Below are 20,059 nucleotides of genomic sequence, written 5' to 3' on the forward strand. Positions count from 1 at the left end.
TCAAATGCATACAAGAACACTAAGCAGATAAAATGAAGAATTACTTACCCGAAGAAGAGTTCTTGGAACGTAGTACAGGATTATCAACCATTTTTGGGTAATAAGATCTCAATGGTTGGCCTTGAAGTGAATCATCACTCACTTAGCTTTCAACTTTCATTTCATTTTTAACTAGAGACTAAGATGAGATCCTCATCCCACTGTGGCACCTTTACACTGGGTAAAAGGCCTGAAGTGGTCAAGGGAGGAGGCCTCCAGTGCATGCATTGTAGAAGACAGCAACAAGGTCTTTTGACCACTCCTGCAGGCTCTGGACTAAGGCACATAACTACAGCGCTATGGAGGTCTTGGGTAGTGTTGTAGTCCGTAGGACAGCCTGGGAGGCTGCTGTAATTTAGACAAAAAGAAAAGGAGTACTTGTGGCACCTTAGAGACTAACAAATTTATTTTGAGCATAAGCTTTTGTGAGCTACAGCTCCGATGAAGTGAGCTGTAGCTCACGAAAGCTTATGCTCAAAATAAATTTGTTAGTCTCTAAGGTGCCACAAGTACTCCTTTTCTTTTTGCAGATACAGACTAACATGGCTGCTACTCTGAAACATGTAATTTAGACAGACCTCCTGGGCTGTCTAAATTATGCCAGGGGCTACTCCAGTTCTAGAGCAGTCGAGGACTGGGAGGATGCAAAGGTGGCTTTAAAACCACACTACCTTCCCCTTCCCTGGGCTGGGAGTTCTGTGCTGAGCCTGTAAGAGGGGCAGCATAAAATCTTACCATTAATTGAGGTGCGTGGAAAGATTTTTTGTGCTGATAGGCACTGAAAATTCAATGTCCTGTCAAGGATGCATCACATTGAGGGTTACCTTGAGAACGAGTCAAACATTTGAGGCCATCAGTAACAACCATCCTTAACATAGTAGTAGCTGATAAGGACAGGAGCATACAGTTAATTCTGTTTCTCCCTCTTTCTCCTCAAACAAACACCAAGAGCATGAGGTTTTGGAGTGAAAGACATTCATGTGTTTTCCTGAACAATTATTTGCAAGTGTTGCTATAATGCTCAGCATTGTAGTATATAAGGACGCTTCCAGTAGCAGACAGAAGAGGCTCTGATGAAAAGTTAAAAAAACCCTAACTCCATAGGGCTAAATTCCATCCTTAGATGTGCAACTCCAGCCCAAAAGTTCCAACCCTCTGAAACCTGTATAATAAAATAGTTGGGATATTTAAGTTCAGTTCTTAGTGGATATGTTTTCAGCTTCATGCCACCATTGCAACTGGCACTCAAGTGTCAGTAGAAAGGAAAGAACTGAATTTATGTGGGGACTGAATTGCTGCTACAGGGGATCCCTTCAGGTTCTTAGGGAGATACTAGCAATGCCACCTACTTTTAGTACACTGATACCTGTTCTAGGTGGGAAAGGATTTCATTCTCTGGTCTATGCACCATCTCATCCAAGTGCTAAACTCATCGTAAACTTAATATGTCAACACATACTATGTCCTAGGGCTTTTTGTCCTTTCTCTGCTGTCTTTCTGGACTGCTACTAGAAAATTTAGTTCCAGCATCTTTCTTTTAATGTAGTAAGTGTGGACATCACACAAACTGATTATGCAACATCACTTGGTAATAAAGCTCGAGTTAATAGCAACAAAGATTGCTTTCAACCAGTTACTTTGGAAAAATGTATATAACTCGATTAGCAAAGTGGCTTTTTTTGACCTAGGCTAAAGAATCCAAAGGTAACAGAGCATGATTTTCCATAGAGGGCCAAGCACCTGTAGTTTTCATTTACTTCAGTTGGTGTCATGGGGGCTTCCACACTTCTGAAAAACAGATCTCATCTCAAGGCATTGGCTTTCTGTTCTAAAATATTCAGCATTATATTAAGAACAAATGTGTACATATAGAAAGATGATTTTTAGAACAAAATGTGCTATGAGTGAAATATTTCATCCTGAAAAACTAAACTATTTGCAAAATTTATATTCTAAAAAGGAATTTTAAAGAGTCTAGAGCCAAGTGAATTATTGCACTTTAATCAAAACGTATTCGAACAGATAATCTAATATAGTGTGTTGTGAGAACTGTACCTCAAATACTGAAAGCAGCATTAAAATTGCTTTAATACAAACAATGCAAGGAAATGAGATTACGAAGGATTTTTTTGGAATTGCTTTAGTGAGTAACTAAATGCACAAGTGTTACTTGGAAATTGCACATTGCTATTCAAACTATGCTATTAGTATGTAAACATTGATCAGGTATTTCTCTGAGATATACAAGCAAAATTCAATTAATTTAACAAACAAACGTTGAGGTTTAATCTAAATAAGTAAATGAAAAATGTGAATGTAGGATTTCCTGATGATAGCATGTTTATTAATAAACGGTCATTCAATTGAATTTGATAACAACAACTGTGTACACTATCTTTTGCAAATTTAATTATTTTGTTGATAATTTGCAGAGGTAATAAAATACAGTTAAATATATTATAATGATTTATAAAGATGAGATATCTTTAAAGAATCAAAGAAGAAATTCAGTTTTCACCACTCAAACACAGTACTTTAATGCTTCTGGATTAAGTATATAGCATCAAATTGCTCAATTATAGTGGCACAAATCTGGAGTAGTGCCATTCAAGTAACTAGTGACTTTCGTTTTACACCATTGTAATGGAGAGCAGAATTTGGTCCCCGGGATTTACTTTGTAATCCACTATACTGCAGATTATTTGGCCGGTTACTGCAGGCCAAATTATGCCCACAGGTGCCTTCCCTGCAGTTCCATTGACGTTAATGTGAGTATGAAGACAGAATTTGGTTCTGTGTTTTTTTTGAAGAATAACCATTTGCTGGTGCTACTTGTGAAGGGAGTGGAGGAAGAAAGAAAATATCCATACTAATTGTTTGATTTAAGGTTGAGGTGTAATGCTTATTAAAAATATGAACCAAACTTCTGGTATGTTCCTATAGTCCTCACTAATCCCATTTAAATACTTGGGCCTCAGTTCAGCAAAGATTTAAGCACATAGTGAAATCCCCATGACTTCAATGCTCAATGAATTGAGGCCTTAAAGACCAGTGCGCAACAACGTCTGTGGTTTAGTCACAGGGAAATGCAGTGTTCCTCCCTCAGCCCTGGTTGGGATGCCTCATATCTTTAACCTAATGAACAAGAGCACGCACACACATCTCAGCTCCTTCTCCTCCTGCAGGTCAAGCAGGCTGACAAATCTGTCAAGATGTTAGTTCCCACCAATCGCAATGCAGGGGATAGCCACGATTCCATGAAAAATTCAATTCCCATGAAGGTTGGAATCCTAATCTGTACCAGTGTCATGCATAATTATTGTATTTACCATGTAATTTATAAAATTAATCTGTTTACATACCTACTTTCTACTTAAAATATGTGCACTATGAAAGTATCACTCAAAATCTAAAATTAGAAATCTTACTCGGCATTTCTGCCTTATTCTAGCAAAAATTAATGCATTTTATGCTGATTACTACCCAGTTTTACTGATAAAGTAAACTTTAAATATTTTCTATAAGATTAAAGTTTAAAACTAAGTAAGTTTGAACAAATGTTACATTCTAAGTGAATACTGTTTGTAAAAGGAAAAGTAGTTTAAGACCTAACTCGTAGCATGCTGAAAGCAAGCAAATTTTTACATCATCTCATTTAAAGGTCAGAGATTATCTGGAAATTGAAGGACCTGACAGAAGCCAAATTATGCCTACCCCAACTCACAGTAAAGTAGTACTTTACTCTATGACTAGTTCTAGTGATATGAATTAGGGTTACCAGTGAAGTAAAATATGACTAGATACAATTAAGGGTAACCAAATCAGACCCCAAACTGAACTCAGCCCCTGTTTAAAAAAAAAAAACTTTACATTTTCCTGCTGAAATTCTAGTAATCACTTTTTTACCAAATATATAAAACCTACAAATAAGTATATTTGTCAATGTATTTATTTTCAGGGTTTTTTTAAGCTTAAAACTATAAACATTTTGTTTGATAATTACAATTATTTTACTTGATAAAAATCTTTGTAATATTGTTAGTTCTATATAAACATCCTAATTTCAGTCTTGGTCCTTGGACTTCAGTGGGTGAAGGAATGGGCCTTAAATAGCTGTTTAAAGATGAAAATGAGTCTTATGTAGAACCTGCACCATGAAACACATTTCTTCATAAATTTCTTCTACAGACAAGTGCACGTTGCTTTGGAATCATCCAGTTCATCAATGCTCACTCCATAAAGATTAATAAGTTGTGGGTGCACCCTACGAAGTGAAGAAATAAAAATAAAGTAACTTATTAACTCTATTGTAGTTTTCACGTAACATTTTCTTTGAGGACAAATTTATATAATACGTTATATGGAATAAAATTAAGCTGGAGTATGCTTACTTCCAGTCTCTTCTTTGGATTACTAAAAACTTCTGAGAGAGAATCTTTTTAATTTGGAGTTTTGGGTTGGAAAGGGATATCATGGTCCCTCTTTCATTCCCCCCACATCCGCACCCTTTGTTACAGTGAGCCTCCCACCATCAGCTCCATCAGCTCTGGCTGGCCACAGTGTTATTGGAGAATAAGCCAACTCCCTTTTCCACTCCAGGGATTGTTCAGCTGTGTGTGTTCATGTATTTCCATTCCTTAACCATCCTCAAATAGCACTAACTGTTCACAATCAAACAAGTTCTGTTGTATGGCACTACATATTTGACAGGTTTCAGAGTAACAGCCGTGTTAGTCTGTATTCGTAAAAAGAAAAGGAGTACTTGTGGCACCTTAGAGACTAACCAGTTTATTTGAGCATGAGCTTTCGTGAGTGAGCTGTAGCTCACGAAAGCTCATGCTCAAATAAACTGGTTAGTCTCTAAGGTGCCACAAGTACTCCTTTTCTTACTACATATTTGGTTAACTCTGCAAATACACAAAAGGCAGGGTGGGTACTTCCAAGCAGCAGACTTAAGTCTGATCTCAGAATTCAGGGCCTGGCTGGTAGGGAGTTCATCTTGAACCTTCAAAAAAGGCCCTCTTTTCAACCTGAAATAAGGCCCACTGCATTATGAACTTAGTGTAATGACAACCTTCTTCTCTCCAGGCTAAATATAGCTCACTTTGAGCAACATCAGCACCCTGTTTTGTGATGCGGGGATTACAGAGTGAGCAGCAGTAAAATATGAATATTTGCAACATTCCCTATACAGTACTTATATGGGAATAATGTGGCAAATTTGTGATAATCTCTTAAACACCCAACTCACACTGGGCCCAGTTTTTTAGATTTTGTAAAATACAAACTTTTATAAAACGTTTCAGTTCAATAAAACAATTCCATTCAAAAATTTATTATTTACAGCCTTGAGATTGATAGAAATTCTATTCTACCCAGAAACTATTTTTTTTCTTGGACAATATACTAAGCTGTCAACACTTAGGCAGAGGACCCTTTGGTCCTCAACAACGCAGGGAGCTGTATTGCCACAGTATTAACTGAATATACAACTTTAACAAGCAAAGATAGACATGCAAAGTCCATGGTGTGCTTGATTCTGCCCTCTCATAATTGGTGCAATCCTCAGTAGTTGAAAAATGTAATTGCAGAAGCACATTTTCTAAGATATGCACTGATACACTGATGTATTATACTATTACATTCTTTTTTAGAACCGTTTTAAATAATGGCAGAATATAGACCTGACAATTTTAGCAACAAATTTTCCTAAAGTCAACTTTTTGGGGGAATGTTCTCTCTTGTACACAAGAAAGAGATAACAGTACAATTGGCCAAGTCTAGCAGGTGTTTTGCCTGACTACGCCTGCAGGCTGGATATCACATGTGATGGGCCAATAGTCTAGTTCATCAAATCCAATGTTACTATGCTTAGCCTTACCGAACGTGAACCTCTGATGCTCCTTCCATTAAATCTCCATCTATATTCCAAGGATAATTCCCTTCTGCAGAAGTAGTATGCAAATACACATTTTCTTCAGTGTCATACCCAATTTTAGTTCTTGGTTGGACTTTTACTTCCTGAACTGCATAGGTCTCAACAAAGGGAAAATTAAACTAAAACAAACACAAATGTGTATTAGTTAAAGAGGTAACTCAAAATAGGTTAAAACTGAAATTAAAAGCTTACTTTTTCTCCTTAAATACACTAGAACCTCAGACTTAAACTGAATGAAGAAAAAGTGCAGAGAATATTTCCTACAATAAATCTTCCCAGGTACAAGAATTTCAAAACAGCTATTTATGTGGAGTACGTAGAGCACAGTTTTATTTCCCAGCTTAATATTTAGACTATTTAAACATAAAGATCATTAGGTGAAGTATTATGGCTTCCTCTGTGTTATGAAGTACCTACCATATTGTTGGCACTCAATTTCTATTACTTCCATGGTTTTAGGTTAATATGAAAAGTATGTAAAAAAAAGTTAAATTTAGTTAATCCTAAACCATCAGACATACATCTTCTGAACATTTCATGTTAATTTAGATCAAGAGACTATCATCCGAGCAATTTTTTTTTTTATTTTGGTACAGAATGGCAATGTCTGAGGCAGAGAAGCATCTGGAGTTGCCTAGAAGTGGATCTTTCTTGGGAAAGTACTCACTAAGAAATTACAAAAAACAGGGAAGAAGGATAAGGGAGACTGAGATATCTCCCACAGAGAAGCCAGAATTTGCTGAAGAGTGCTGATTTCAGTGGGAGACTTTTAGGCTACAATTAATTGTTCTTCCCCAACTGAGTAGCATAAAGCCAATGCACTCTGATCGAACAATGCCTCAGACAAAGACAAGCATTGTTCAGAGTTTTAAGCTTCAATGGATTACTATATTACTAAAATTCACATATAAACTTGCTTTAACATTTTTACTTTCTGAATCATACACACACACACACACACACACACACACAGAGACAGACTTCATAGACAGAAAAACTAGCTGATCTAAGTAGGATAAGTTTTAGAGAACAGGAGCAGCAAACAAGGTGTCTTGCTGATTTTCAGGTATGAGGCACCATGAAACTGGGAAACTTGGGAAAGAAAAAAGAACGAGGAGTAATTGTGGCACCTTAGAGACTAACAAATGTATTTGAGCATAAGCTTTTGTGGGCTAAAGCCCACTTTATCAGATGCATGCAGTGGAAAATACAGTAGGAAGATATAGATATATCTGTATACACACACACACACACACACACAATGAAAAAAAATGGGGGTTGCCATACCTACTCTAACGAGACTAATCGATTAAGGTGGGCTATTATCAGCAGGAGAAAAAAAAACTTTTGTAGTGATAATCAGGATGGCCCATTTCAAACAGTTGACAAGAAGGTGTGAGTAACAGTAGGGGGAAAATTAGCATGGGGAAATAGTTTTTAGTTAGTGTAATGACTCATCCACTCCCCGTCTTTATTCAAGCCTAATTTAATGTTGTCCAGTTTGGAAATTAATCCCAGTAAAGTACAGTATCCGATTCACAGATGAAAAGCATTATATGAGCGCTAAGTAATGCATTAGAGCATTACCAAAAAAGGTTCCAGTTTAATGGTGTTCATGTTGGTGCACTATGGATACAGAAAACACACTAGTAAATATCACTGTAGATAAAGCAAGAGACATTAACTACCCATTTGTCATGCAATTTTTTCAGTCATGTACATTTTATGGGCAACTTGTTTCCTGGACAGAACAAACTAAAATCTTGACTCTGGCTTTGATCCCATGAAATGTATTGTTTATATTCAAGCCAGTGTTCATAATTTAATGTGCTATTTTACTTTGAATAGTGACTCAACAGAAATGGTATCACAGGATTCCATTTTTATTGTCATGCAATTATTTCCAGATACATTTGCTCACTTTACAAGCAAAGTGGTGTATTTTTCAACTCTGCAGACTTACTCAAGGATTTGAAAGTTATGCTGTGTTTTTTTCGGCTTGTCCATCATAACCAGTAACCCTGACCCAAATGAGGTGAGTTATAGGCATAGTAAAGGTTCATGTAGATTATAAAGTGGGTCCACGTTTCCTTTCACAAGTACTAGCTGACAGAATGAGAAAGGCATAAAGCCTTTTCTGAGGCATATTGGTGCTGCCACCACAATATGGAACTAGGCATCTCCCAGGGATGACATCCAGCACAAAGGAATGACACTTCTTCAAAAGGTCCTAAATTCTGAATGATTATGTGAACCAAACCTAAACTTGCCAATCACTAATTTTACATAATGATATGACTCATTTGGAAGATGATCAGTATAACATGAAAGTATACATTTACTTCGGTTTGCATTAAGTATTTTGAAGCAACAGTGAGGCACTCTGATAGAAGAAACAAAAGCACCACTTAACTCTAATTTCTGTGATGCAGCTAAAGAAAAAGTGGAATATTGACCATGTGTTTTTAAAGGGCAGATTTGGAAACCTCTCCTACAGTCCATTCATATCCAGGAACTGGGGTCTATGAAAATCAAAGGGCATAATCTGCTAAAACTACTGCTGCCATCACTGCATGCAGTGATTTGCCAAAATTGTGGACTTAAGTATTTGTTTCTTCTGAAGAGTAGCATCTGGTCCCCAGTATGTGCCCTTAATCTCAGTACACTAAATTTAAACACAAAATTTCTCTGTCCTTATTTTAGTTTATGAGCTTTACACTTTTGTGCAACTGCTGGTGTAAACCACATATAAACTAAACCATAACAGATGGGCTGAAATAGGCTAATCGGTAGTAGTCTGATTAGAGATTTTCAAAAATCAGATAAAAGGGGGCTAATGCATTCTGACAGGGAAACTAAGTCTCCTTATGAGGACACTAATGTTAACTCCTGTAGCATGTCTACCTTCATGATTAGTAGCTCTTTTATAATCACACACAAAAAAATAGGATTAACTGTACCTGATTTTTTACACTGGCATATCTTTTCAGATGTTTTATAAACTCTGCCCGAGAAGTGTTTCGTACAACAATAAGAGCCATGCTACCATTATTCAACCTGAAAAGTACGTTTTGATTAAACTAATGTTACATTCAAAGGTCTTAAGTCCTTAAACTAAATTCACAATCATTTTAAATTGGTTTAAAAATCAATATAAAACAAGATTAACTTTACTAAATTTATTCAGAACTTTTCAATATACTTCAGTGATTTTTATTTAGTTATGAATCAAATACCTTCCCAACAATTATACATAAGAATCAGCTTACTCTTGAGAGCTTCTTATTCTGATGCTTACTTCACATGAAATTAAAGATATAGTCTAATAAACTATCATGAGAGAATTACAGATTAAGTTTAATTGTTCTACTACTTTATATATACAAATGTTTAAATTTAATTCAAATCACTTTAGTTAACTGTGGCAAAAGGGGAAATCTATAGATTAAATGGTAAATAGAATCCTAAACCAAGGAATAACAGCAATACAGTGAACATTAAAAAGCTTTGAAATTTTTCAGTTAATTTGTTGATTACAGTCAGCTTCAGAAAAAAAACAATGTAGATAGGAATCCATTATACTTAAATTATGAAATTAACATTAATCTAAAGTCATTTCACATAAAAAGCTGATGAATTTCATATAAAAATCAATTAAAAGTAAATCTAGTTGTAGAATACTGCAATCAAATTAATATTTGTACATGTTTGCTTACTTAAAAGATGATATAAAGACTGTCCTTTCACAAAACAACATCATACATAAATAGATGTATTTCTATTAATGGCATTATCTTGATTTACACCATCTGGGGATTTGGCCCTTAATACTTGCATTAGATTGTAAACTCCTCGGGTCAGGGATTTTATGGTACACACAAGTTTTGGTGCCAAAGACATCCTTCAGTAGAGGGGTCTGTTATGTACAGCAGCCCACAAAATGAAACATCAACAGGAACAATGAATAAAAACTATTTAACACAGAAAACTATGACAACAATCTGCGATATGAAAGTAAAGAACCTTGACTGATAAATTCACCTGTTAGAGCAATTTACAGATGTTAATGAGACTATTCTAATCTCATACACAAGACACCAACATTCTGACAGTACTACTGGAGTTTACAATCAAGAGTTAAATGAAAGGAAGGAAAAACTTGGAGGAGAACAGCAAAGACTTGAGATCCTATCAGCTTGAGGACATGATGGACAGAGGCAGCATCTATGAGGATGATAATTTAATTGTATAGTGTCTGCTAAGAAGTGGATGCCAATGTTCAATCTGAAAGCTACAATTTAAGATATGGTCTTCCTAAAATGCTGCCATAAATCTTTCTGAATGGGCTTTATCCCCTGCTGGGGACTTTGCCTTTGCACACACTGAATTCTGCATTGCTACATCCCTGTGGACCTCAACATTCTGCAGAGTATCCTCTACAGTGGCAACTCTTAGTTTGGGACAATCTTTTTTTTGTTGTGGAGTCATCTGATGTTGCAGAGGTTTTCTGAGATGGGATGCAAGGTAAAGGAGGTGTTTGAAAATGTTCTCTCTAGCTCACTATTTTATGATCAAGAAACCCACATATTCTGCCAGGCAGGCATATAATTTTGTGCAAGAATATCTTATTTAGTCATTATGGCCCACATTTTCAGAAGTGACTAGTGATTTTGAATGCTTCCATTTTTGTGTGCCACTGAGATACTTTCAAGGGGGATGATTTTTAGAAAGTGCCGAGTACCTACACTCTAAAAACCAACCCCTTTAGGGTGTCTCAAGCAGGGCACCCAAATACTGAGGGATCCAAAATCATAGTCACTTTTGAGGCTTTAGACTAGTAGCTGTAAAACTGGATTAACACGAACAGTGGTCAGTCAGACCCAGTGTATTCAGTCTGATCAAAATGTCTTGTAAGATGCAAATGAACAGGCTCTCGGGGGGGAAACATGACAGTTGGAGTGAAGACAGTAGGCGAGGTTGCAGTGGTGGCCAAGTGCTTCACAAACGGCTCACATTCCTGCTGCAATTGGTGCAGCATTTGATCTTCCACCCTGTGCAGCGCTGCTGCTGTTCACTGTGCTGCAAGAGGCACCTGCAAGGAAAGCACCCTTCTCTTTATCTAGCTGAGTGCTTCTCCTTGGCCATCTTGTTAGAAGAACAGTGCTGACAGCTGGAATTCAGGCTGTGTCGAAGACACAGTAGTACACTGTTATCTGAGATGCCGGGGGAGGGGGGGCGGTCGGAGGGGAACAAACAAATTCATCTGCACTTGGGCTCTAAACAGTGCCTGGGAGGTGTCATTAGATCTGCAACCATTGAAAGACAGGGGATAGATCAGAGAGGACGAGAGAGGAAAGTTGAAAGACCTTCTTCCTAAAATCTACACAGAACCTTTTCTATTGCCTGGAAAACTGCACTGAGAGTGAACATGCTGACAGAATAGATTTCTAAACAGTATAGAACATCAACATACTATCTTCAAGTACATACTTTTTCTCTTAATAAACAAATAAATACTACTACTAATAATAATCCAGGCTATGATGCCTTACATTTCCCTCTCTAAGGGAGACTGTTTTGGTATGAAAACTTTTCAGTAAAACTATCTCCCACAAAGGAGCCATATCCCAAGAGTACATATGGATTGGTGAATTTGCTTTTCTGAAGAATATCTGTTTAAATTGCTTTCAAGGCAGGCAAGAGGGGCTGAAGCGAACAAAGCAAGTTATTATACCTAGTGGTGAGTCACCTTTTGCCAAAAGCCAATAAAAGTTGCATGAGATCTGGTGTGGTATGTGAAACCAAAACATCCCATACAGTTGGGAAGCTGCAGAAAAAACAACAGGCACAAGGTAAAGGCAAACTGATTGCATGACTGACGAATGCAATGGCTATTTGTTCAGTTCTTCTGACTAAAATGGGCTAATGGCTGGGGCACAGTTGATTATGAACTCACTATTCATAGTTACCACTTTTCATACTTTGCTAGCTATCAGATGATAAATATTTTCAACATTTCAATCTGGGATTATATTCAGATTAGTTAGCTAAAGGTGAAAAGATCTAACTTTCGAAACCAATCGCCAACACTACGCAGTTCCCCTGAAACTATGAGAGATGCCTTTTTAATTTAGAGGGATTAGTAAAAATTGTGTTTCCTGAATTTGTCAAAATGACAAAATAAGCATTTAAAATTCTTTATGATAGGGGAAAAAAAATCAACATGACTTTCCCAACTGAAGAATTCCAGTTCAAGAGGAATTTTTACGAGAAATCCATGACCCAGTTTTCTTCCTAACAAGAAACCTGAGACAGATGATTACTTGATGACTACTACTTAAGTCAGTCTTGTCAACTAATTTAATCACAGTAATTATCCAATGATTATTCTAGTTAGATGACTTGATCCAAAAACTGATTACAATTCTTGAGATTATGGAGTCAAGTGCAGTCCATCCTCCCCCCACTACAAGAGGGTCTAGACTGCCCGAGACACAGGCAGGCATTCCAGGAAAAGCCAAGGTTTTAGAATAAGATGTCAGAATTTATAGACATTACTCTAATTCTTTAAACCCGTACTGACCTGGTATTAGGTGCCAAGCCTCTTGGTGCCATTGAACATAGACATGGGATTGCCATAATGCTCACATTCAGGAAGTGATCTTGGATTGTGTGCCACTGAACCTTGCTGTCTAAATAAAACAGAGCAATTGGTATTACACTAGTTTAACCAAACACAGTTCACTTTTCAGGACAATTTAATTTGAAACTCACCAGATTTTTTAAGTCTCTCTTTCTTCATTCTAAAAATAAAAATGTGTCACATAAAACAATTAAAAATAATAAAGAATGTAAAGAAATAAAATTTTTAAAGTAACTGAACAATGTTTAATGTTACAGTTTATCTAAGAATAAATTAGATCTCTGACTCTGGAAAAAAGTGAACAAAAATGGAGTAGCACTTGTCTGACAGGTCCTCTGTACTGCTAACATCAAAAGTAAAACAACAGAGCAAGGTTAACGAATACTTTATATAAGGGAAAAATTAATAGTTAACTAAATCAATCTTAAAAGAAAAAGTTCCATTTTGCCTTGTCATAATATTGCATCAAAACAATATTTCATTTTGTTCTAATTTTATCTTCAAAGATACATACTTGTATAGATACAGGATTGTTTAAGTCAGGTTTACTTACGTAACATTCTCCTGGGAGCTCTGCAGCAAATTTTTCAGAGGTAGAAATGATAACTCACATTCCTCTGGCCTAGAAAAATATTGACATTCATTCCACATAAACCAATATTCTGACTGCTAAATCTGCTTTTATCAAGGTTAAAATAATTTTAAGATGATGATGCTGAATATACAGAAGCTTCTCCTAATTAAACGGTGACATTGCAAGGAAGTCAATGGTAAAACCTGAAAAGTGTCTGCCTGCAGTCTCATTTTTATAAACATTAAGAAATATATTAATATATATTTAACATCTGGTAAAACTGAGGGTAATAACATTACATTTTAATGAGGAAAATAAAAATATTGAAAATAAACCAGCATACTTTAGACTTGCCAGTGTTTTAATTACAGCAAAATCTCTCCGCTGGTTGGAGGGCATCCAGCGATGCTTTTCTGCCAAAGCCAGAGTTCTTGCACCAAAACCAAACATAGCTGAGAACCCAAAACGAAGAAGCTTGCTTGGACTACTGAAAGTGCAGATGTCCACTGGTTGTATATGTCCTGAAATATTACAGTAGACATCAAAGCTGCAAATATTCCATTAGTTTGCAACCTAAACTTACCTACACAAAGTCCCTTACATAACAGATGCATGATTTGATGGTCAGGTGAAAACTGGGTTTTCATTGGCCAAGTTATAAGGACTTTAAAACATACTTCAAACATACATGCTGGTTTCTACCTGAAAAAACTAGCTGCCTATGTTCAAGACATGGGAACCTATAAAAACTGAATGAAAATCATCATTAATAAACTCTCTCTCTCTCAGGTTTCCACTGGATTTGTGCATACGTGAAAAACAAAGTGAAGTGAAATTTCCAATCTAATGTACCGGGGCATGTTCAATATTAATATTTGAAATGGAACAAGTGCTCTTGCATCGATTGACATATTAACCAATAAAGCATTCAGCTAAGGTCTAGCAAGCAGTTACACTTGATGGAACAGGGGTTTTTTCCCCCATTTTTCTTTTCAAGAAAGTCAATATAGTTCCATACAAAAATCTGCCTTGAAAGGAACATTAATGATGCAAAGTGAAATATTCAAAATTCAGGAAAAGTCAAAGTTAAGGTTCCACTGGCAACCTTAACTCTGTCCCTTTTGAATACACATAATATTGAATAGCATAATCACATATTATTTTTCATATACTTAGAAATTCTGCCCCATTTATTGTGCACGTTGGATGGTGAATGATGCCATGTTGTGGAGTAAACAACTACTTCCATCCAGAAATTGTTGGTATGCCTTGAACCCACACCGAAAGATGAGGATAAAAATTGCTTCAATCACTGAGTACCACCCATTTTTCCTACTATTATTAGGCAGGCATCCTGAATTTTAAAAAAGTATGATCAGGCCAGCGAATTGTGTATCATAATGCACATACATAAGGGACAGAGTTAAAGGTTGCCTGTTCAACTCTGGCTTTTCCTAACTTACTAAATTAAAAGAAAAGCAGTATAAACCAGTTAATCAATGACACCATCTGCCATGGAATTGGTGAACTCATCGATGCAGCTACTAATAGTCATACTAGATACTCAAGAATAGTTTATCAAGAACAGTTTAGAGAATCAACTCTGTTAAGATACACAGTGGATTAGATCTCATAGGAGAGGTCCCTTTCAAACCAAACTATTTTATGATACAAACTTCACCCTGACACAACAAAAGTATCATTGATTTGTTAGGCAAGCACTCTCTTCCTTTATGAACATGTATTCAAATTTTTAAGTAATATGTCTTTTAATTATCTGAAAGCTTCTGATAACGCATTTATGAATTACCCATTATAATATGTAATGTTGCAGTTACTGCATGGTTGATTCCATGAAGAGTATGAGCCAAAACATTAGTGGAACCTGTAAAAATTAATACAAACAATTGTTATAAGAATGGTACTGAATGATAGACTGGAGAATACAAAACAAAATAAATAAAATGATGTTTCACTCAATATAGACTTTTGAGGAAGAAGAATTTGGTTGAATTTGTAACTGGATTCCTTTGAATAAACTTTCTACTCCACAGGGCAAGACTCTTTAGCCTGGTCTACTATATAAAGTAACTTGTAAATAGAAGTTATGTTGCAATTGTAAACTATGCATCATCCTCTGCCTATTGATTACTGCCTTCCTATGTACGCAAAAAATAACAATCCTCACTTCAAGTCCATTAGCAATAAACACAATTTGGGCCTACAAAAAAAAAAAAAAGCTAGGCAAAGGAGTGTGGATCTTTGAAAAGGGTATTTAAAAGTATGTAACACTTTGTGGCAGCAATGAAAAATTTTGGAAACCTGAGGCCACCTTAAATTTCACAGCACTTAACTTGGCTATCAGAAAATCACATGCGAACACAAGAAAATCTACCAACAAAAAAACTACACACCCTAATACTAAGAAAGTAAACAACTTAAAAGCAATATTTCGCACTAAAATGAAAGGTACATGTTTGCAACAAAGAAACATCGATATCTCCGATGTCCTACTGAAGGGGGGAATTACAAAACTTGGGAGGGGCTATGCATCCAAATATATAGCTAAAACCAAATCCTGAGGTTCTTATTCAGTGAAACTAGTACTGCTTTTCGTAATAGTTTTCCTGAGTAAGGATTGATTAAGAACTGGGAGGTCAATCCCACAAAATGCTTAGTATTTCCTATGAACTCATCTCACATGAAGTTCAACAGGAGTTGAGAGTACTCAGCCAGTCATGGGAAGCCCTCAGTACCTGGGAGGATGAGGCTCTGAGTAATGACCCCAGGATTTACACCACAGGAAGGAAAGAACTGAATGCATCTAACAAGATGCTGCGTGTAGAACCACCTTTGAAATTTACATCTTCAGTTTTGTAATGCACCTCATGGAAACAATCAGGGTGTGTGAATGCAATAGAAATTCTATGGAGAATATTGTCCATCAAACTTTAAGAACTCTAAAGAAGCTGCATTTTTTTCTAAAGAATAAAAAATTTAATCTGACTCATTCATCTCTTCTTTGCTAAAGAAACTGTTATACAATTAACCTTTTTATTCAATTGCATTCTCTCTTCTAAAACCAAAAAAAATGTTAAATTAGGGTTATGAGGTGAAAATGGAAACTGACAGGTTCAAAAGAAATACTATCAACTTGCTATGCAGCACACTAATAGGACATTACAACTAGACACAGAAAACAATTTCATAAATTCCATCTACAATTTATAAATCCATCATTCAGTTAACAGAACAAGTATTTTCTTCATGTTATTTGATTTTCCCTTCCTTTAGTGGTTGTACAATAGGTGTCAAAATACAAAGCAAAATTATCATATCTAAAAAAAATTTCCCTATAAGATACAATTCTGTGGGCTTTTTAATTCAGTGTCTGTAATACTATAATGTATAGCACTTGAAACATTTTTGGTTAGAAAATTAACTAATCAGCATTGACCTCAAAATTTATCTTTGGCAAAGAATCTCAAATGCATGTTCAATACCATTTTATGTTTTAAAGGCCATTATAACATGTAATCTCTGGAGTTTGAAGCACAGGGTCTGAACCATTGCATGACATTTCATAAATGAAGTTGTTCAAAATGGTTTGGTTAGAATCATTTTCCAATCTTAAATCAAAACTGTTTTTGCAATCCTAATACCTGTTATGTAAGTGCTTGTGTGAATCCCAACTCCATCAGTACTTAAAAGATGGGAAAAGTTTGCGTATTGATACTAATGACTTACTAGGGGTTTTAAATGCAAAATTCCCTCTCCAAAATTACAGTAGGAGAAAAAACAGGTATGCGTACAAAAATCCCCAAAACCACACAAGTTGAATTATTAGAAACTGTTCAAAAATAATTTTGCTTTCTATTAACTGCAATAGGGGTGCTATGTTTTTGAAAAATTTCCACTTGATGTCTTTAGGGATCAAGCCAATAAAGACTTTGCATAGAGTGAAATACAGTTGATAGATCAGGACCAGTCTGTTTTGCACTGTTGGGGATGCCTGATTTAAGCAGAAGCAACTTGCTACTGCAGCCTGAAGCGAATTTATGAACAGCTAGGACCTGACTGACGTCAACAGCAATCTTCCCATTGACTTCAGTGAGAGTTTGATCAGGTCCTTACTAAACAAATAGGCCCCAAGCACTGGACCCTCCTCTTAAATCTATATACTATGTACTAGACTAGAAGCGGTGAACATGCACGTTTTCACTTGAAGACAAGACAACAATCCACCTTTTTTTCATCTCATGTAAGGAGGCAAAATACTTGTGGACATTTTTAAAAAAAAGGGGACATAATTTGGGACTTGTGCTCAGAAAAGATCCTGTCCACCAGTACCATTAAGAACAGATCTAGAACACATCCACTTATATGCTACAACATTTTTCTCCCAACCAAACTTGTTTTATTTAACATATATATGATGGTAGTGCCCAGCAACCCCAATAAAGCATCAGGATCCCATCATACCAGGATTACACAGACATACAATGTACTGCAAAAAGCTTACAGATAACACAGGTAAACAGTAAACAGGCAGACAATATATAGGCAAAATATTAAAAGTATACTTGCTTGCCTTTTTAAGCTATTTATTAATTTCCCAAATTATGTCCTCCTTCCTTTCTGGCGTGAGATGTTATTTACCCTACATTTACCAGAGACTGTGTGGTGCCTCTGCCCCTTGTCACTTTAGGGAGAGGGAGAAAATGAATGCTATGAACCCATAAGCTACACAGTGCAATCATTATTTAGCCTTAAATATTTAGGTACCACTCATAATAAACTATTTGTTTTTTAAAAGATTCAACTTTTGGGACTATTCTACAGAACTATCACAAAATATATTTTAAAAAATTACAACAGATTTTTTTTATCCAGAAAAATAAAATTCTAGTTAGAATTCTCTCTTCTTTCCCTGACAATAAGCTACTTCTCACTATCCCCTCTTCAAAGCATCAGAGTTATGACAAAAGTGTAATAGTTCATCTAAAGCATGATGGAGTACCAGGCAGAAATTGTAAAAAAAAAATAAAAAACAACAACCCTGTCCTTGGAAGTACATGCACTTCTGCAAAACAATTAATGTAATTAACCAGACAACATGAATATTCATAAAGCTGTTAATGTCTCCCACATCCAAACAGATAAATGTGATGTAATGACTTCCTAGTCAAGCATATCTAAAATTCTCATGAAAACTGCACTAACACTTTCATTCTTTGCCTGAAATATCATAGAAATTAACAGTCCCTCGGTAATATTTTATTGTCCAATTAATTGGAAAGCACAATTTTATTTAAGTGAACTATTTAGGATGATAAGGATCATAATCATCAGTGTATAGATTGTCTCTTATTTTATAACAACTAGATTGCTTTTTTATTTTTATGTTCTTCCAGTTTTCCCCCCTCTATCTGAATCCCTTTGTACAGTGCCTTAGCAGTAGTTCCCATAGCAACAAACACTATTGCTAATGACCAGCAGTACAACTGCAGGCTTCCCTACATCTGATCCATTTGATTTTGACCACAATACAGCAGCTTGGTCTACTGACTTGAAGTATTTTAGTAAAAACACACTCCCTCTGGGTCTCTCTCTCCAGGAGGCTAACTGCTCCAAAAGCAGTCCTCTCTCATCAAGTATGCTGAAACTTGAAAACTGCTGCTTAGCACTCTAAATCTTATACCAACTCTAAGGGCAGAAAATGAACTCTAGTCCGTGTAAATAATATACTCTCTAAAATACCTTCTATTCTTAGTCATCTCAACCAGAAAAGCATGGTATTTTGTGCAGTGAATTTATTTATAAAATTACTTAATGATCTATTGCTATATCTTTTAAATACACACAAATATACTACTTTATCCAAAACTGGTAATTTATGAAGTACATATAATCAGCATGACATAAACTTAACCAAAATATGATTAAGAAAAATATAAAACTCTCTTTTAAAAGGCATTTGTTATATTCTCATTATTAATATTAGTTTAATCACCCTACAGTTCAACTTACTCCCAAACATATGCTAAATGCACATTCCTTTGGGTGCACCTATCTTTTTTGGTTGTGATGTACAACTCCTTATTAATAAACTCAAGAGAATAAGTACTAATGAAGAGGAACAGTAACCTAAGCACATCCAAATTGCATGAAGTAAAAAGCTGGAGAGATTCCATCTCATAACACCACCACCACATTCACAGCAACTCAAATGACAAGTGAAGGACAGAATGCTGGCCTAACATTATTTTGCTTCATGTAGCTGAGATCATTGTGTGGTCTCTCACTAAACCATTCCCTTGTTCTTGTGTACTTTAAATCATATCTAATATAACCCATCATATTTTTCTACTAATTATTGCTTATTTTAAATAGTGCATTTTGAAAATGTTTTTGCTGTTATTTACAATTTGTAAAAGCAAAAGCAAGTTGAAGTTCTTTAATACTGCTTGCAAAGGACTACCATGATTTATTTAAAAAGGAGAGGAATATGGATAGTTGAAATCATTCCAAAGGCAACCCATGCACTTACTTCAATATTTCTTATGGGAAATGATTAAAAGAGTACGGTATGAATGGCCATTAGCTTTACAGAAAAGACATATCTCCATTTTTTTCCTTACTGGTCATAAAGGATACATGAAAAATGCAGTTACAAATATGAAGTCCAATCAGCCTGCCCCCCCACCCCCTTAAATCCACAAACAGAAGGGACTCTCCATGCATAGATATCCCTCTTTCCCCATGGGGGTTTCTCAATCACCTCTGCAGTATCATCCCTTTCTCTGGACTCTGTGGAAATCTCTCTGCCTAGTCCAGAGTACAGTAGAATCTCAGAGTTACAAAC

At 35.9% G+C, this 20,059-nt stretch overlaps 1 protein-coding gene and 1 long non-coding RNA gene across 4 annotated transcripts in view; one reads left to right on the top strand and one right to left on the bottom strand.

Moving 5' to 3' along the window:
• The first annotated feature begins 478 nt into the window (after positions 1–478).
• LOC122462260 lies at positions 479–4,337 on the top strand. The gene is made up of 2 exons (XR_006284725.1): positions 479–3,320; positions 3,701–4,337. It is a non-coding gene; the product is annotated as an uncharacterized LOC122462260 (long non-coding RNA).
• The window catches only part of CERKL (ceramide kinase like), a 98,029-nt gene continuing 81,942 nt past the window's right edge, over positions 3,973–20,059 (bottom strand). Inside the window, exons 6-13 of one of the 3 annotated variants that reach the window (XM_037912637.2) lie at positions 15,005–15,079; positions 13,538–13,715; positions 13,174–13,242; positions 12,752–12,780; positions 12,561–12,669; positions 8,938–9,034; positions 5,921–6,096; positions 3,973–4,303 (exon numbers count right to left, since the gene is read on the bottom strand). In XM_037912637.2, the coding sequence (XP_037768565.1) occupies positions 4,222–4,303; positions 5,921–6,096; positions 8,938–9,034; positions 12,561–12,669; positions 12,752–12,780; positions 13,174–13,242; positions 13,538–13,715; positions 15,005–15,079 (815 nt within the window). In that variant the 3' untranslated portion in view covers positions 3,973–4,221. Of the gene's footprint in view, positions 4,304–5,920; positions 6,097–8,937; positions 9,035–11,711; positions 11,805–12,560; positions 12,670–12,751; positions 12,781–13,173; positions 13,243–13,537; positions 13,716–15,004; positions 15,080–20,059 lie in introns of those variants that run through there. The other 2 variants (XR_006284723.1, XM_043524864.1) reach the window with 2 other exon arrangements.

This window comes from Chelonia mydas, chromosome 11 (assembly GCF_015237465.2).
Source record: "Chelonia mydas isolate rCheMyd1 chromosome 11, rCheMyd1.pri.v2, whole genome shotgun sequence".
In the NCBI taxonomy this organism is placed as follows: domain Eukaryota; kingdom Metazoa; phylum Chordata; order Testudines; family Cheloniidae; genus Chelonia; species Chelonia mydas.